The sequence below is a fragment of the Manis pentadactyla genome, chromosome 2 (genome assembly GCF_030020395.1).
Source record: "Manis pentadactyla isolate mManPen7 chromosome 2, mManPen7.hap1, whole genome shotgun sequence".
Classification (NCBI taxonomy): Eukaryota; Metazoa; Chordata; class Mammalia; order Pholidota; family Manidae; genus Manis; species Manis pentadactyla.
In genome coordinates this window covers 110,969,522-110,982,701 of record NC_080020.1, presented here as the reverse complement: position 1 = coordinate 110,982,701, position 13,180 = coordinate 110,969,522, and the positions used below count along the sequence as shown (strand labels likewise).

Below are 13,180 nucleotides of genomic sequence, written 5' to 3'. Positions count from 1 at the left end.
AGAAGGGAGGGAGCGCTGCTTCTGCCTGGAACCTCACGGACAGTTTCAGAAAGAACCATATCTTTGGCCCAAATTTTGAAAACTGCTTAAGATTTCGCTAGGAAGAGAAGCAGGAAGGACATTTCTGGCAGAAGCCCTAGTGTAAACAGAGGCTGGGAGATGTGAAAGTCTGGATATGAATGCAGTGACAGCAGAGAGCTTGAGGCGGTGACATCACAGGCCTCCTACCTCCTTAACGTGCAGGCATTTCCCAAATGCCCTACCACTGGTGTGTTTCCTGACAGTTGGAGCTGGGAACACACACAGAACACACACACACACACGAATTGAAAGCAAGTGACAGTGATGCTAAGCGTTTAATTTTCCTTGTAGGTAAATTTCAGTTCGGACATGCAAACAGTGATGAAAGGTTGTTAGGAGGTGGGAGTGTGATGGAGGGTTTCAAGGGTACACAGCACTCACTGTGTGTCCCAGGGCTGGACGTGATTTAGTTGGATTTCCAGCCAGGGCTGCTGGGGGAAGAAGGGAAGACTGGCTCGCATGGTCTCAGACCTTACAAGGTGAATTCAGTTGTGATGATATTTTTGTGCTGGTTTGGTTTGGATTTTGAGGCTGCCCTGAACAAAGATGCTTAGGCTGTAGGAAACACACATGTTTTTTACAGACTAACCTTCTCCAGCAGCAAAGACCACAGCCAACTCGGGTTGTTCACTGTCCTGCCTAGATGCCTGCCTTCCTCCAGCCGCCCCCGAGCAGCCACATGTCACTGTGGTTTCCGATTCCGAGGTGGCCTTATCTTGGAGACCTGGGAGGAGTGAAGGCAGCCCCCCTCTTCAGCACTACTCTGTGGAATTCATCAGGTAAGTTTGTGTGTCCCGTTCAAAAGCCAAATGTGTTGACCTCAGGCATTCCACCTATGACAGAAGACTAGGTTGTCTCCACTGCATGTGTGTTGCCAAGGTGCCCAAAGTGTGGAGGCTTGTATTACTCTCGGTCCCCACCCCTCCAGCGGTGGGAAGCCTGTCCGCTCTCACCTTACCTCGTCCCCATTTCCCCTCTGCAGTCAGAGACTGCTCTAGATGCAGCAAGCCCTTCAGGTACTTTTGCCAACAAGCCTGCCAGCATTTCAAGCTTGAAACTTGCCTCCCTGGCTTTGAAATATTTCATTTGAAGCAAATATTTGATGGTGACTTTTTTGGAGGTGGAGGTAGGGGAAAACTCTTTAAAAATAAGTACAATTCATGGTTTCCTTATCCATGTTGCTGCAGGGCAAGTTTCTCTGTTTGGTTTCAGCTTATTTCTCTCTAGTTCTTGTTACTCAGTTTATCAGAGGATAGGAGAGTGATTGGGAGTTCTAAGAGCTCACATATAGAAAACCATGAGTTCTCAATGCTGCTGTATTTTAAGCAAAACAAAACACACACACACACACACACACACACACACACACATTGAACAAAAGGAATGTCCATCTAAGGCCCTTCCTCTAAACTCCTAGTTCAGTTGGAATTTGAATCGAAGCACCCAGCTGACGAAAACAGTGTCTGTGGAGTTGGTGTTCTGTATATTAAAGGTGACGGGGTGGGTCTGAGGCCTGCTGCTTCATGGATTCATAAAGAGACTAGTTCAGCACCTCATTCCTGAGGCTCTCTGAACCCAGGACAGAGGATTCTGACAAGATTTGATTAGCTAGGCTTCTGTTTCTTGACTTCCCAGCCTACTCCTTGTTGGTGGAAAATGGATACTTGCTTCTTCAGAGAAGTGCTGCATGTAATGCTTGAGTACAGTGCTCACTTCAGGCAGGACTTGCCGAACTGCAAGTGGCAGAAGCTTGAAAGATGAGGCAGTAGTGCATTGGCTTCTGTGACTGTAAAGCCCAGTGGCAAATCTAAAATCAGGAAGACTGGATCCGTGTCCCATCGATGGTCTGCCTCCATCGTCTCTGTGCTCTGCTTTCCCTTTTATTGGCTTCATTTGCATTTCAAGCAGGCTCCTCCTATGGGAGGCACTGGAGGTTTACAGTCTAGGAACCTAGCTCCCCACTGGGAACAAGTGGCTATTTCTCCATGATCCATTAGCATCTTGATATTCTAATTGGCCAGACTTGGTTCTATTCATTTTCTGTGCCAATCACTGTGGCCAGGACAGAATACACTCATTGATCAGGCGCTTGTCACATTCTGAGCTCTGGAACTAAGGACTGGTAGGTCATTTAGACCTGAAGTACATGGATTGAGAGATCAAAAAGCAGCCCTCAAAGGAAAACTGGTGCAGTTAATGGAAAAGGGAGGAAACAGATGCTGGGAAAATTTAAAAAAACAAAAACAAAAAAAACAGATGTCTACGGCAAAGCTCTAGACCAATGCCCTTCATTGAAGATAATCTACAGTCCTGCTGTTGGACAGACTTGGTAGGCAAAGCCCGGAGTGTGCCTCATGTGGACAAGATTCTAATCCTGGTTCCAACTGTAGTTTAATTTGCAACACTGGGAAGTCCTAAAACTTTACCTTTCTCATCTGTAAAACTCAGAGTGAAACTTAACATTTCTAATTTACTTGTCTAACACCAGCAAAGCAAAAATATAATACTTGAAAATTTTGAGAAATGCAAAATTCTCATGGGAGCCTGGACAATCATCTATGTAACCCCTAGCAAAGATGCTGGTTATCACATATTATTAATTTTACACTAAAACATGTATTATTTTTTTTTAACTTACTTTAAGTCTGGCATATTGGTAAAAGAAGTTTCTTAACCTGTGGATGCAGCTGAACGTAGATGAAGAGATTCATCGGATTTAGAACCAGAAGAACTGGAAGAGAGTCCCTCCTCCCCAACTTGCCAGCCAAGAGGCCTGGCACCAGTCATTTCCCCTCCTGATGCCTCATGGCCTCTCATAGTCTGGGGTCCCCCAAAGGAGAGCCTGATACTTGGACTTGGGTGCAAGTAGTTTATTATATGTGGCAGCAGGAATGAGGAAATAGGGAGACAGGGAAGGAGGGTGTATGACTGTGTTACTGATGTTACTTCTATAGGCTTCTGCCAGGGCTTCATTCCATTGACATGTTTCTGCCATGTATAGAATTGCTCTTGAACTTGTCTATCAAAAACACAGGAGCTATTTATCCACTGGCTTCTGTCCTCCTTTGTTGATTGAGGGTTTCTCCTAGGGATTTAGCTCCCCATGCTTCTAGACTCTGCTGGCCTGCAGATTAAGCGGGTGGGTCCTGGACTAGGAGTGATATGAGCACAGCACATGCTTCAGGTTGAATACTGGCCTTTCTGGGCAAGTCTGAGCTCCTAGGAAACTCTCCACACCACAGCTGCTACTCACATCAGCAGTGGGTCAAGGGTAGGTGTCACTGGCCGAGAGGCATTGAATACAATGTTCTTATCTACAAAATATGGGTGATAATTCCTTTGAGCCTTCCAGTGTGTAGTTAGGAAGATCAAGTGAAATCACATATGAGAAAGAGCTTTGTAGATGTTAAAAACCTACACAAGTTTAAGATTTACATGGGTGTTATGTACCTACATTTAGTGATTATAATTCTTCAACAAAAATGCATTTTTAACACTCAGAATTGCTCTAAGAGTTGAGGGACTAGGACCCAAATTCTTATGTGTAAATGTTAAAAAGTTATTGACTATTATAACTATTTTTAACAAGTCTGTTTCTCTTGACAAGTATACCTTTGTAAGGTCCTAGAAAGGTAGCTTCCTGTTTAGAACTCTTGGACATCTTGGAGTCACAAGTGAAACATGGTAGAATGGGGGAAACAAATCCCTGGATCCAGTCCCTGTCCAGGGAATCCTGCTGTATTATTTCCTCCAGAATATGTCGTTTTGGTGAAGTGATTTTTATCTCAGAACCTCCCTTTCCTCCTCTGTAATAGCAAGCTAATGTGACCCTCATTGTAGGACTGTTGCTCATAGTCTTTATAAAGTGTTTATACATAGTAGACATACAATATCTATTTGTTTTCTGCCCCCCCCACACACACCCCTATACCACTGTTTCCCTTTTGCAAAGGAAGAAATTGAGACATGTTGCTTACGTTGCTTTGCCAAGGGAAAATGGCTGTTTGGGGACAGAATCAAAATTAGAACCAAAGTCTCCTGACTTCCAGCCCGGTGCTCTTTTTATGAAACCCCATGTGCCCTGCATGTCTGTGATCCACTTTCAGAGGTGGAGGTATGGACTCAGCCTGCCCAGAGCCCTTTGGTTGAGCCTCATCATAGGCACCTGTTTGCTGTTGTTCCAAAAAGAAAGCCTTCACAGTTTGTCATAGCACTTAGTGCTTGGCTTGCAAAATAAATCCCCACATTCATTTGTAAACATCTCAGAGTCTATCCCCTTACAGGTGAGTGCCTGAGAATATGTTTGGAGGAAGCTTCCCTGGGCCCTAAATCAGAAACTGCAGTTAGTGTGAAAGACTTTTGGGGTCTCCAGTTACTCTGTTTTACCCAGAAAGGTTTGATAAATGTTTAATATTGAAAATCATTTTGCCCAGTTAACTCCTGTGTTTAGAAACACCTGTAATAGGTCTCTATGTGAGCCAAGTTTCTTGCTATATTCAGGAGGCAGGCCTCTGGCAGGCCCAAGCTATGAAATTGTAGAAATCAGTTTGTTGCCAGAGGCTAGCCTCAGATTTCAATCATCTTAATGTGAAGTTCTTGTCTAGGTGCTGTCCCTGGAAGGCTACTTTCCAGTCCTCTGTCTGTCTTGGTAGGTGCTTATACATCAGTTGTTGTATTTATGCAGTGAGAATAATGATATCAAAGGCACTGTTAGGAAATTTAGTTTAAAAAGCTTTTAAAGAAATATTTAACTGGCTGATGAAAGAACTGGCTGATGAAAGAATCTGAGAAATTGCACTAGACCAGGGTGTGAGGCTACTGACTGCTTATTTGCTAATTTTGGTGATATTTCAGGTGGACACTCTGTATTTATGATGTTCTCTTGAGTCATGGCTTTAGGACCAAGCACATCTTTTAATCCTCATCCAGCTTCTACGTCTCCCAGAGTGGAGTACACCCTTGGTGTGAACACTCTGAAGGCTGCTCTCATTGACCATATCAAAGAAAAGTCTTGGTCTCTGGCTCAGGCAGGATGAAGATTTTAGATGAGGAACCTTCACAGTCTACCCCAAAGTTGGCCTGCAGTCTATGCATTAACTTCCTTGCTAACAGTAGATATTTCATTCTTAATCAGTGTAGACAAGATTTGGAAAGGTAAATTCTAAGTAACCCTATGGGCTAGAACATATTTTGGAATCTTTTTAAAGCAAACCTGCCTTTCTAAGACAGAAAAGCCATGCATTTAAGGTGAAGTAGAATTTTTTTTTTCCTGCAGATACTGGAAATGTCTTTGTGGCTAGCAATGCTTACTATTTATCAAAATAAGAACCAAGCATAAATATAGCCACCTATGTTTTGAAATATTTTGGCAATAAATATATGAGAAACTTTCCTCCTTCTGCCTAAGAATTTCCCCCAGGTAACTGCTTTTCTCATAAGCAAAAAATATACACTATGGTGGCAATGAAAAGAAAGGCCTGGAAAAATATTCCTCACCTCTGATGTTCCAGTTAGGGTGCCACAATGCACATACGTTATCCATCAGGTAGGTTAAAGGTGACAGATAGTTTTCATTTAACTTACCTATAATTTTTCTGTAGGTGTGACCTGATGGGTTGAAATAGTTTCAGAGCTTTGCCTTTTCAATTGCTGGAAAGGGTAGATTAAAGCTTTCTGTGGCTATTTTCAATAAAAGGTCCACTACTGGGTTATTTTGGGTACAAGTGAAAGTTCAAAATACTTCTGTGTATATACTAAGGACACAGGTCAAGAAATGTTGATCTCTATAGCTCAGCCCAAGATACACTAATAAATGAAAAAGAGCAATGATTCCCCTCTTTTCTCTTTCATACTTTTCTGCCTTAAATAATTCTCTGGTTCCTTGTATATGTGTTCCATGATAAGACTTGCGAAATTCAGCTTCACACTGGGTTGCTTCTAAGCTGATTGCAGTGCCTACCTGGTTTTACTTCAGAATCTCAAGGTCATACACACTTGGGTGGGTTTTTAAATTATTTCAAAAATCGGTATTTTTGTCAGAAGTCATCTGTCTTCCCATCTCATCATAATCTGCAAGCAACAAATGAACTTATTAGTTTCCTCACAGGAAGTGACCCTGCAAAGGCTGTTACTGAAGGAAGATCAAGTCTGGGATTCAGAATGGAAGCTGAATGGATTACGGATTTTCCTGGAATAGTTGTAAGGGATGATGTAATTTGACCCATGGTCAAGGCCACAGACTAAGAGGGCTAGTTTCTCATTCAGAAGTGAGAACTATAGTCTAATTCTGGGCTTCATCTCTTAGGTTTAAGTTTGTCCAAACGTGGAAGCAGAAGACACAGCTCTGATCCTGGCGATGAGTTGCTTTATTCCAAGTCTCAGCTTCCTTATGTGGGAAATTAAGCTGTGCTGTTTGACCTTGAAAACCTGGCGACTCTGATTTTGTGTCCTCCTTGACAAAGATGCAGCAGCATAGACTGATGGTTTAGTGCGCAGCCTCTGGAGCTAGCTCCCTGGTCTGGTCCTTGCCCCCACCTCTTTTAAACTGTGTCTTACATGGATTATTTAACTTCTCTGTGCCTCAGACAGAAAAAAGAGGACAATTTACTTCATAAAGTTGTGAGATTAAATGAGTTGCTTTACATGAAATGCACAGAAAAATACCTGGCACACAGTAAGTGCTCAATCGATGCCAAGTATTCCTATTATGGCTTTTGTGATAGGTCTGTTCTGCTTTCCTATATAGCCATGTGCTTTGCTGGCTAGAAGTCTTTATAATGCTATTATTTGCCAGACTAGTTCTTCTTTCCTCTTTACCTAGGTGATTCTTGTTCACCCTTTAGGAGCCCTGCTTAGTGGGAAGTGAAAATATCACTTCCTCCAGGATGCCTTCCCTGAATTGCTGCCCCTTCCCCAGACTAGGTTAGGTACACCTGCAACATTTACTTGCAACACTTAGCATCCTGTAGTCAACTGCTCGTTCAAGGTCTGTCTTCCTAGCCAGGACATGAAGGCAGTGTCTTAACTTGCTCCCCTCTGTGGTTATTGCACCTAGCATGGAATAAATATGCAAGTAGGTGCTCGCAAACATTTACACACAAGCAGTCCTGGGATTGAATCTAGAGAATGCCAACAACTAGCTGGAACCTTGTGTGAGCTCCTGAACTTCTCTGAACCTTACTTCCTGCAGCTGTAAAGCAGGCATGGTAATAGTGCCTGCCTCAGAAGGATTGTGAAGATGAAAAAGTGTCTGTATGATACTTAAAAGAGTGACTTATTGAAGATTTTTGTGTTCTATTCCTTGCCCTGAGCCACATGGAAACGGAAATGTATTGCCACACTAGCTACAGGGAGTTCAACTGAATCCTTTTCTCTGAATCTCAGAGGCTACAACAGTAACCAACATCCTACCTACCAACTGCAGAAATAAAAGCCAGAAGAAAAACAGCATGGATCTGCACACACATCTCCCTCTTCACCCCAAACCCCCGACCCAAAGTTAGTTATTGCTTTTGGTTTCTTATCATAAAAGGAATATCATCATGTGATAAAACTTCAAATAATACTGAATGTATAAGACCAACTTGAAAGTTCCCATTGTGAGTTTATTCCATACTGAATGACGGTTTGTATTTTGGAGTGCTTCATAATATGTAAGTGAATTGCCAACTTTTTTCATGGCATTTCACTGCAATTTATAGCAATAACAGGGCAAATGGTCGTAATGTTCAATAGTGATGCAGCCCTCTGTTAGCTTTCCTGTCCCCAAAAGTATAGAGCTTAAAATATTTAAAGAATTCTTCTTACACAGTTAATTAATTTTGGGGAGAATGGGAAGAAAATATTTTAAAATTTCTATTTCTTTTCAAGAAAGTATTTAGGAAGTTGTGTTAAGTATAAGCCTTCTTACTACCAACAGTAGAATTAGAAATAAACAAGAATGGGCCTGTTTGGACGTCAGCTGAGATTTCATATTGACAAGTGGTGCTTCACAAAAAATTCCTTTTCCTAACTTTGGTTTCCAAATAAAAAATCTAAGAACCACTTTGCAGACTAGTGCCTGGTTCTAGAAATTCTGGCAGCCATTGAGTTTCTCCACTCAGGCTCAAGTGGAAAGGTGATTGTGAATGTTTTTGCAAAAGTCTAACCTGCAGTTCTACAAATCAATTCCTTAAAGCTTCAATCCCTCCTACAGCAAGCTTTCTTGATGTGATCCCTGGTCAGATTGATGGGAGTTGACATAAATTGAATTCTTGTGTAACAGCATAGGGAGCCATTTGTAAACTGTAAATGAAAGTATGCTCTCTGGTTGCCCCACCTGGGATAAATTGCCGGCTAAGTTTATCATTACCCTGTTCTATCCTTCTGTTTGTCATTTGGTTGCGTTGAGCCAATACATAAATAAAGAAAGATGGCTGAAAGCTTAAGGTCAAAGAATACGTCTTTTTTTTAGCTGTGACTACTTAGTGGTTTTGGCTTTGGCCTTTCCTCTGTAGTTGGTTTTAGTGTAGAGCAAATCCTGCATAAAACCAGTCTGTAAAATTGATGGAGAATCGGAGGATCTTTTGAGCATGAGGTTTTCTCTCTTCCCTGTTGTGTTTGCTCTTGATAATCTGTGGGATCATGTGTCTTCTCTCAGAGCAGGGTGCTCAACCTGCAATCTGTAGATCCTCAAGGGTCCATGAATGAATTCAAGGGATTTTTGGGCTTTGGTTAGACAAAAATTACATTCCTACTTTTACCAACTGAAATGTAATGTTTTCTTCAAATATGAATGTAGTCAACAAACCACAGTCACCATTGCTTTGTTACCATTAGCATCACAGATATATTTGTATCCCATTACAATTGTTGCTTTTATGTCAGAATACCAGTTATGCTTATCACTACTTTGAAATTATTAGACTTATTAAATCCATTGCTAGGCATGTTATTTAATGTGTTAATAAGGAAGTACATATAGTACTATATCATAATTTTTTATTGTTTTGATAACTTTTCATTGTAACTGTTTTCCTTCGTGATCCTCTGTATCTTATTTTATTCATTTAAAAATATTATTCTGAAAGGGAGTTCATATGCTTCCTCAGACTGAGTCAGAGTGGTGCAAACTAGGTTAAAGACTGTTGTCTCAGACCAGGCGTTGGCAGACTTTTTTACAGAGGGTCAGAGAGTAAATATCTTATGATAGCCTCTGTCCTAATTACTTAACTGCCATTATAGCAGGAAAGCAGCCATAGACAATACCTAAACAGATGGGACTGGCTGTGTTCCAATAAAACTTTATCTGCAAAAACTGGCAGCTGGTTGAAGTTTCCCAACCCCTGGTTTAGGTTATTGTGTTATTCCTAATGTCAAAATCTGAAGATACTTCAGTTCAGCTCAACCACCCTTTCCCTATCATGTGCATGTGTTCATCTAGACATGTACACATTGAGTATCTTCTATGTGCAAAGCATGTGCAAGAGATGAAGGGGTGAATCAGCTATTGCCTCTGCTTGGAGAGTCCAGTGGGGAAGGCAGGTGAGGACAGTCCAGAGTGGTGAGTGTGGCAGGCAGGATTGGGGACCTGGGGCCGAGAGGAACACGACTTGACATCTGACTCTGTTTTGAAGGAGTCTAGGAAGGCTTCTTACAGGAGTTAGGAAGGACACCTCAGGGACATCCAGGCAAAGGGAGGGAAGACACAGCCTGAAGAGGATCAGGCCAGAAGAAGCTACTTAAGCAACAGCTTGGACTCAAGAAATTGTTCCTGGAATTAGTTAGAAAGCCTGAAGTTCTGTGTGGTAAGAGATAAGACTGGATGGGTAAATAAGGGTCAGAACAAGAAAGGCATCTAACAGAGCTCCTGTTTGTCCTGAACACAATAGGGAGCAATGGAAAGTGTTAAGTCAAGCAGGAATGGGACTGATAGTATTTGCGTTTTGAAAGGTCATACAGACATTCCAAGGAACACTGAGATGAATAAGACAATCAGCATGTTTAATGAGCCCACAGCTAGTAGGGAAGACAGAAATGCAAAATTATGTTAGAAGGTGGTATATAATCAGTGTAGTAGAATCAGAGTCAAGGCATGGGAGAGTTCCGAGGACAGTCTTACTAATTCTGTTTCTGAGATAATGCCTAAGGAATAACATGAAGGAATATTTTAGGAAGGAGCCTCCAAATAGTCCGAGGTCCTCCAAAAACATTAAATTGTGGAACGGTAGATCCATTGTTAAGGGAAGAAGACCACACGTATCTCTGGTTGTGGATAATTAGGCTTTTGCTTCACTCCCTCTCAGGCCTCCACCGCCAAGGCCATTCTGGATTTGACATTAGGAATAACATGCTGTTTTCCCTGGAGGATGGGTTTCTGTTCCAACAAATTCCACTCTCAATAGCATTTTCCTAGCAGGATTTAACCATTCTTAGCCCAGTTTCCCAGTTAACATGTGTAACGCACTTGAACTTCACTCCTCACCTCAGCTCCAACTTCCTAGAGAACTCTAGAGAAGGGGTCTCAAGCTGTGGGTGGTCACTCCTTAGAAGGCGGTGAAATCAGTCACGGGTGAAATCAGTTCTAAACAACAGTTTGTCAAATGTGAAATAGAACAGGAAAGAAAAAATATCCGAAGGTATCACACCTAGTAATAGTAAGAATTATTTTGTGAAATATGTTTTAGTTGTGTGTGTATGTGTGGGGTGTCCTGGGCCATGGTGTCCACTGTAAGTCTTCCTGTGGATCATCCAGAAACACTGAAAAACAGTGCTCTAGAGTGTGACATATCTAGAGCTTATTTGGAGTTTAACAGGCTTTATTTGCCACTTTTGAACATCTTATTAAGCTATAAGCCATAGATTCTTCTCTATGGCTGACAAAAAAAATCTGCTTTCTGTATTCTTGGAATTTTAGAGTCGGGAGTGCCATCTAAGGTATTGAGAAGAAAAACTTCTAGTCCAGTGTTTTCAAATTATGGGTCCCACACTTCAGTGAATGGTGAGATCAATTCTGTGAGTTCTTACCAGCATTTTAAAAAAAAAAAGGAAAAGAAGAGAAAAAAAGAATATAGCAAAGTGAATAACATAGTAAAGGTAAATATTTTTTCTTGAAACTTTTCTTTCAGAGTTGTACTTAATAAATCATATACACAGACATGTATGTTTATAGGTATATTAGGCTATAATGCAAACATGTATTTCTTACTGTGAGTTGAGGTCAGACACTGAATGAAGTCCAACCTCCTACCCTGTTGTTCAGGATGTCATTCATTACTTCCCTGATTGATGGCCACGCAACCTATGGAGGTCATCCCTTCCAAGAGTGTTGGCTTCCTTGTCAGTCATTCCTAATTGCCATCAAAAGGTTTTCCTTAACATGGTCTGTCTCTTATCTGAAGACTCTGTCCTGTGCTTGCTATGTATTTTCTATCCCAAGACAAGCAATACCAGCTCTTTGAACTCTGCCTCAAGTGGAGAAGGGTCTAGAACACCTCTAACCGAGGGGTCGACCTAGCAAACCACTTCTTCCCAAGAAATGGGCTCTGGGCCTTTTCCACATCTGATGGTCCAGCGAATTCATTCTGAGTTTGTGACCAATTTTTAAAGTCCAGTTTTATGCCCCTCACCATCCTCATAGATTTTTTCCATACTAGGTTTTCTCTGTCTTATATCTATGGCATTGGGCTTTTAAAAAAACCTAATGTAGATTTTACATTTATCATTTGTGTTGGCTTTGCCCTTGTGTTTGTTTCTGTATGTGGAGATCATTTTTGAATTTTTATTCTGTCATGCATCTTATTTTGGGAGGCCATGTCCAAGGCAACTATTTGCATTTCCCAAAGTTCTTCTGGGTATTTTAGGTCTTTTCCCTGCTTTTACTGAAGTATGATTGACAAATAAAAATTGTACATATTTATGTTATGTAACATGATTTTTAAAAGGTGTACATGATTTAACACATATATAATTGTGAAATGATTATCGCAATAAAGTTCACACATCATCACTTCACATAGCAACCATATTTTTTTCTGTGATGAGAACACTTAAGACCTACTCTCTCAGCAAATTTCAAGTATACAATATTTTTAACTATAATCATACACTGTATATATTAGATCCCCAGAACTTACTTATCTTACAGCTAAAAGTTTGTACTTTTTGACTGACATATCCCAATTTTCTTCACCTTGCTACCCAACATTTGACTCTGATTCTTTGAGTTCAGCTATTTTAGATTTCACATATAAAAGTGAGATCATACAGTATGTTTCTCTCTGCCTGATTTTACTTGGCAAAATGTCCTCCTATTTCATCTGGGCTATTGTAAATGACAGGATTTTCTTCTTTCTTGTGGCTGAATAGTATTCCATTGTATATATGAATACCACATCTTCTTTATATACTCATTTATCAACACTTTGGTTATTTCCATATTTTGGTTATTGTGAATAATGCTGCAGTGAACATGGGTGTGCAGATATCTCTCTGAGATGATTTTATTTTCTTGGGATATATACCAAAGTGGGATTGCTGGATCAACTGCAGTTCTATTTTTAATTTTTTGATGATCCTTCATACTGTTTTCCCTAATGGATGTAGCAATTTACCTTCCCACCAACAGTGTACAAGGGTTCCCTTTTCTCTACATCCTTGCTAACACTTCCTGTTTTCTATCTCTTTGTCAAAAGCCATCTTAACAAGGGTGACGTGCTATTTCATTGAGGTTTTGATTTGCATTTCCCTAATGATTAGTGATGTTAAGCACCTTTTTATATACCTGTTGGACATCTGTATTTCATTTTTGGAAAAATGTATACTCAAGTCCTTTCCCCATTTTTAAATTGGATTATTTGGGGTTGGGTATTTTTTGGCTGTTGATTCATACAGATTTCTTATGTTTTGGATATTAATCCCTTAACAGATAGATTACAAATATGTTCTTCCATTCCATAGGTTCCTTTTCATTTTATTGGTGGTTTCCTCTGCAGTGCAAAAGCTCTTTAGTTTGATGTCGTCCTGCTTGTTTGTGTTTGTTTTGGCTGGCTGTGTTTTTGGTGGTGATTCTGAAAATCATTGCCAAGACCAATGTCAAGGAGAGTTTTCCCTCTGTGTTTCT

General features: G+C 40.7%; 1 protein-coding gene across 1 annotated transcript in view; it reads left to right on the top strand.

Moving 5' to 3' along the window:
* The window catches only part of EGFLAM (EGF like, fibronectin type III and laminin G domains), a 155,741-nt gene that overhangs the window by 63,170 nt on the left and 79,391 nt on the right, over positions 1-13,180 (top strand). The window contains exon 6 of the mRNA XM_036886056.2: positions 725-860. Coding sequence (XP_036741951.2) covers positions 725-860 — 136 coding nt within the window. The remainder of the gene's footprint in view (positions 1-724; positions 861-13,180) is intronic.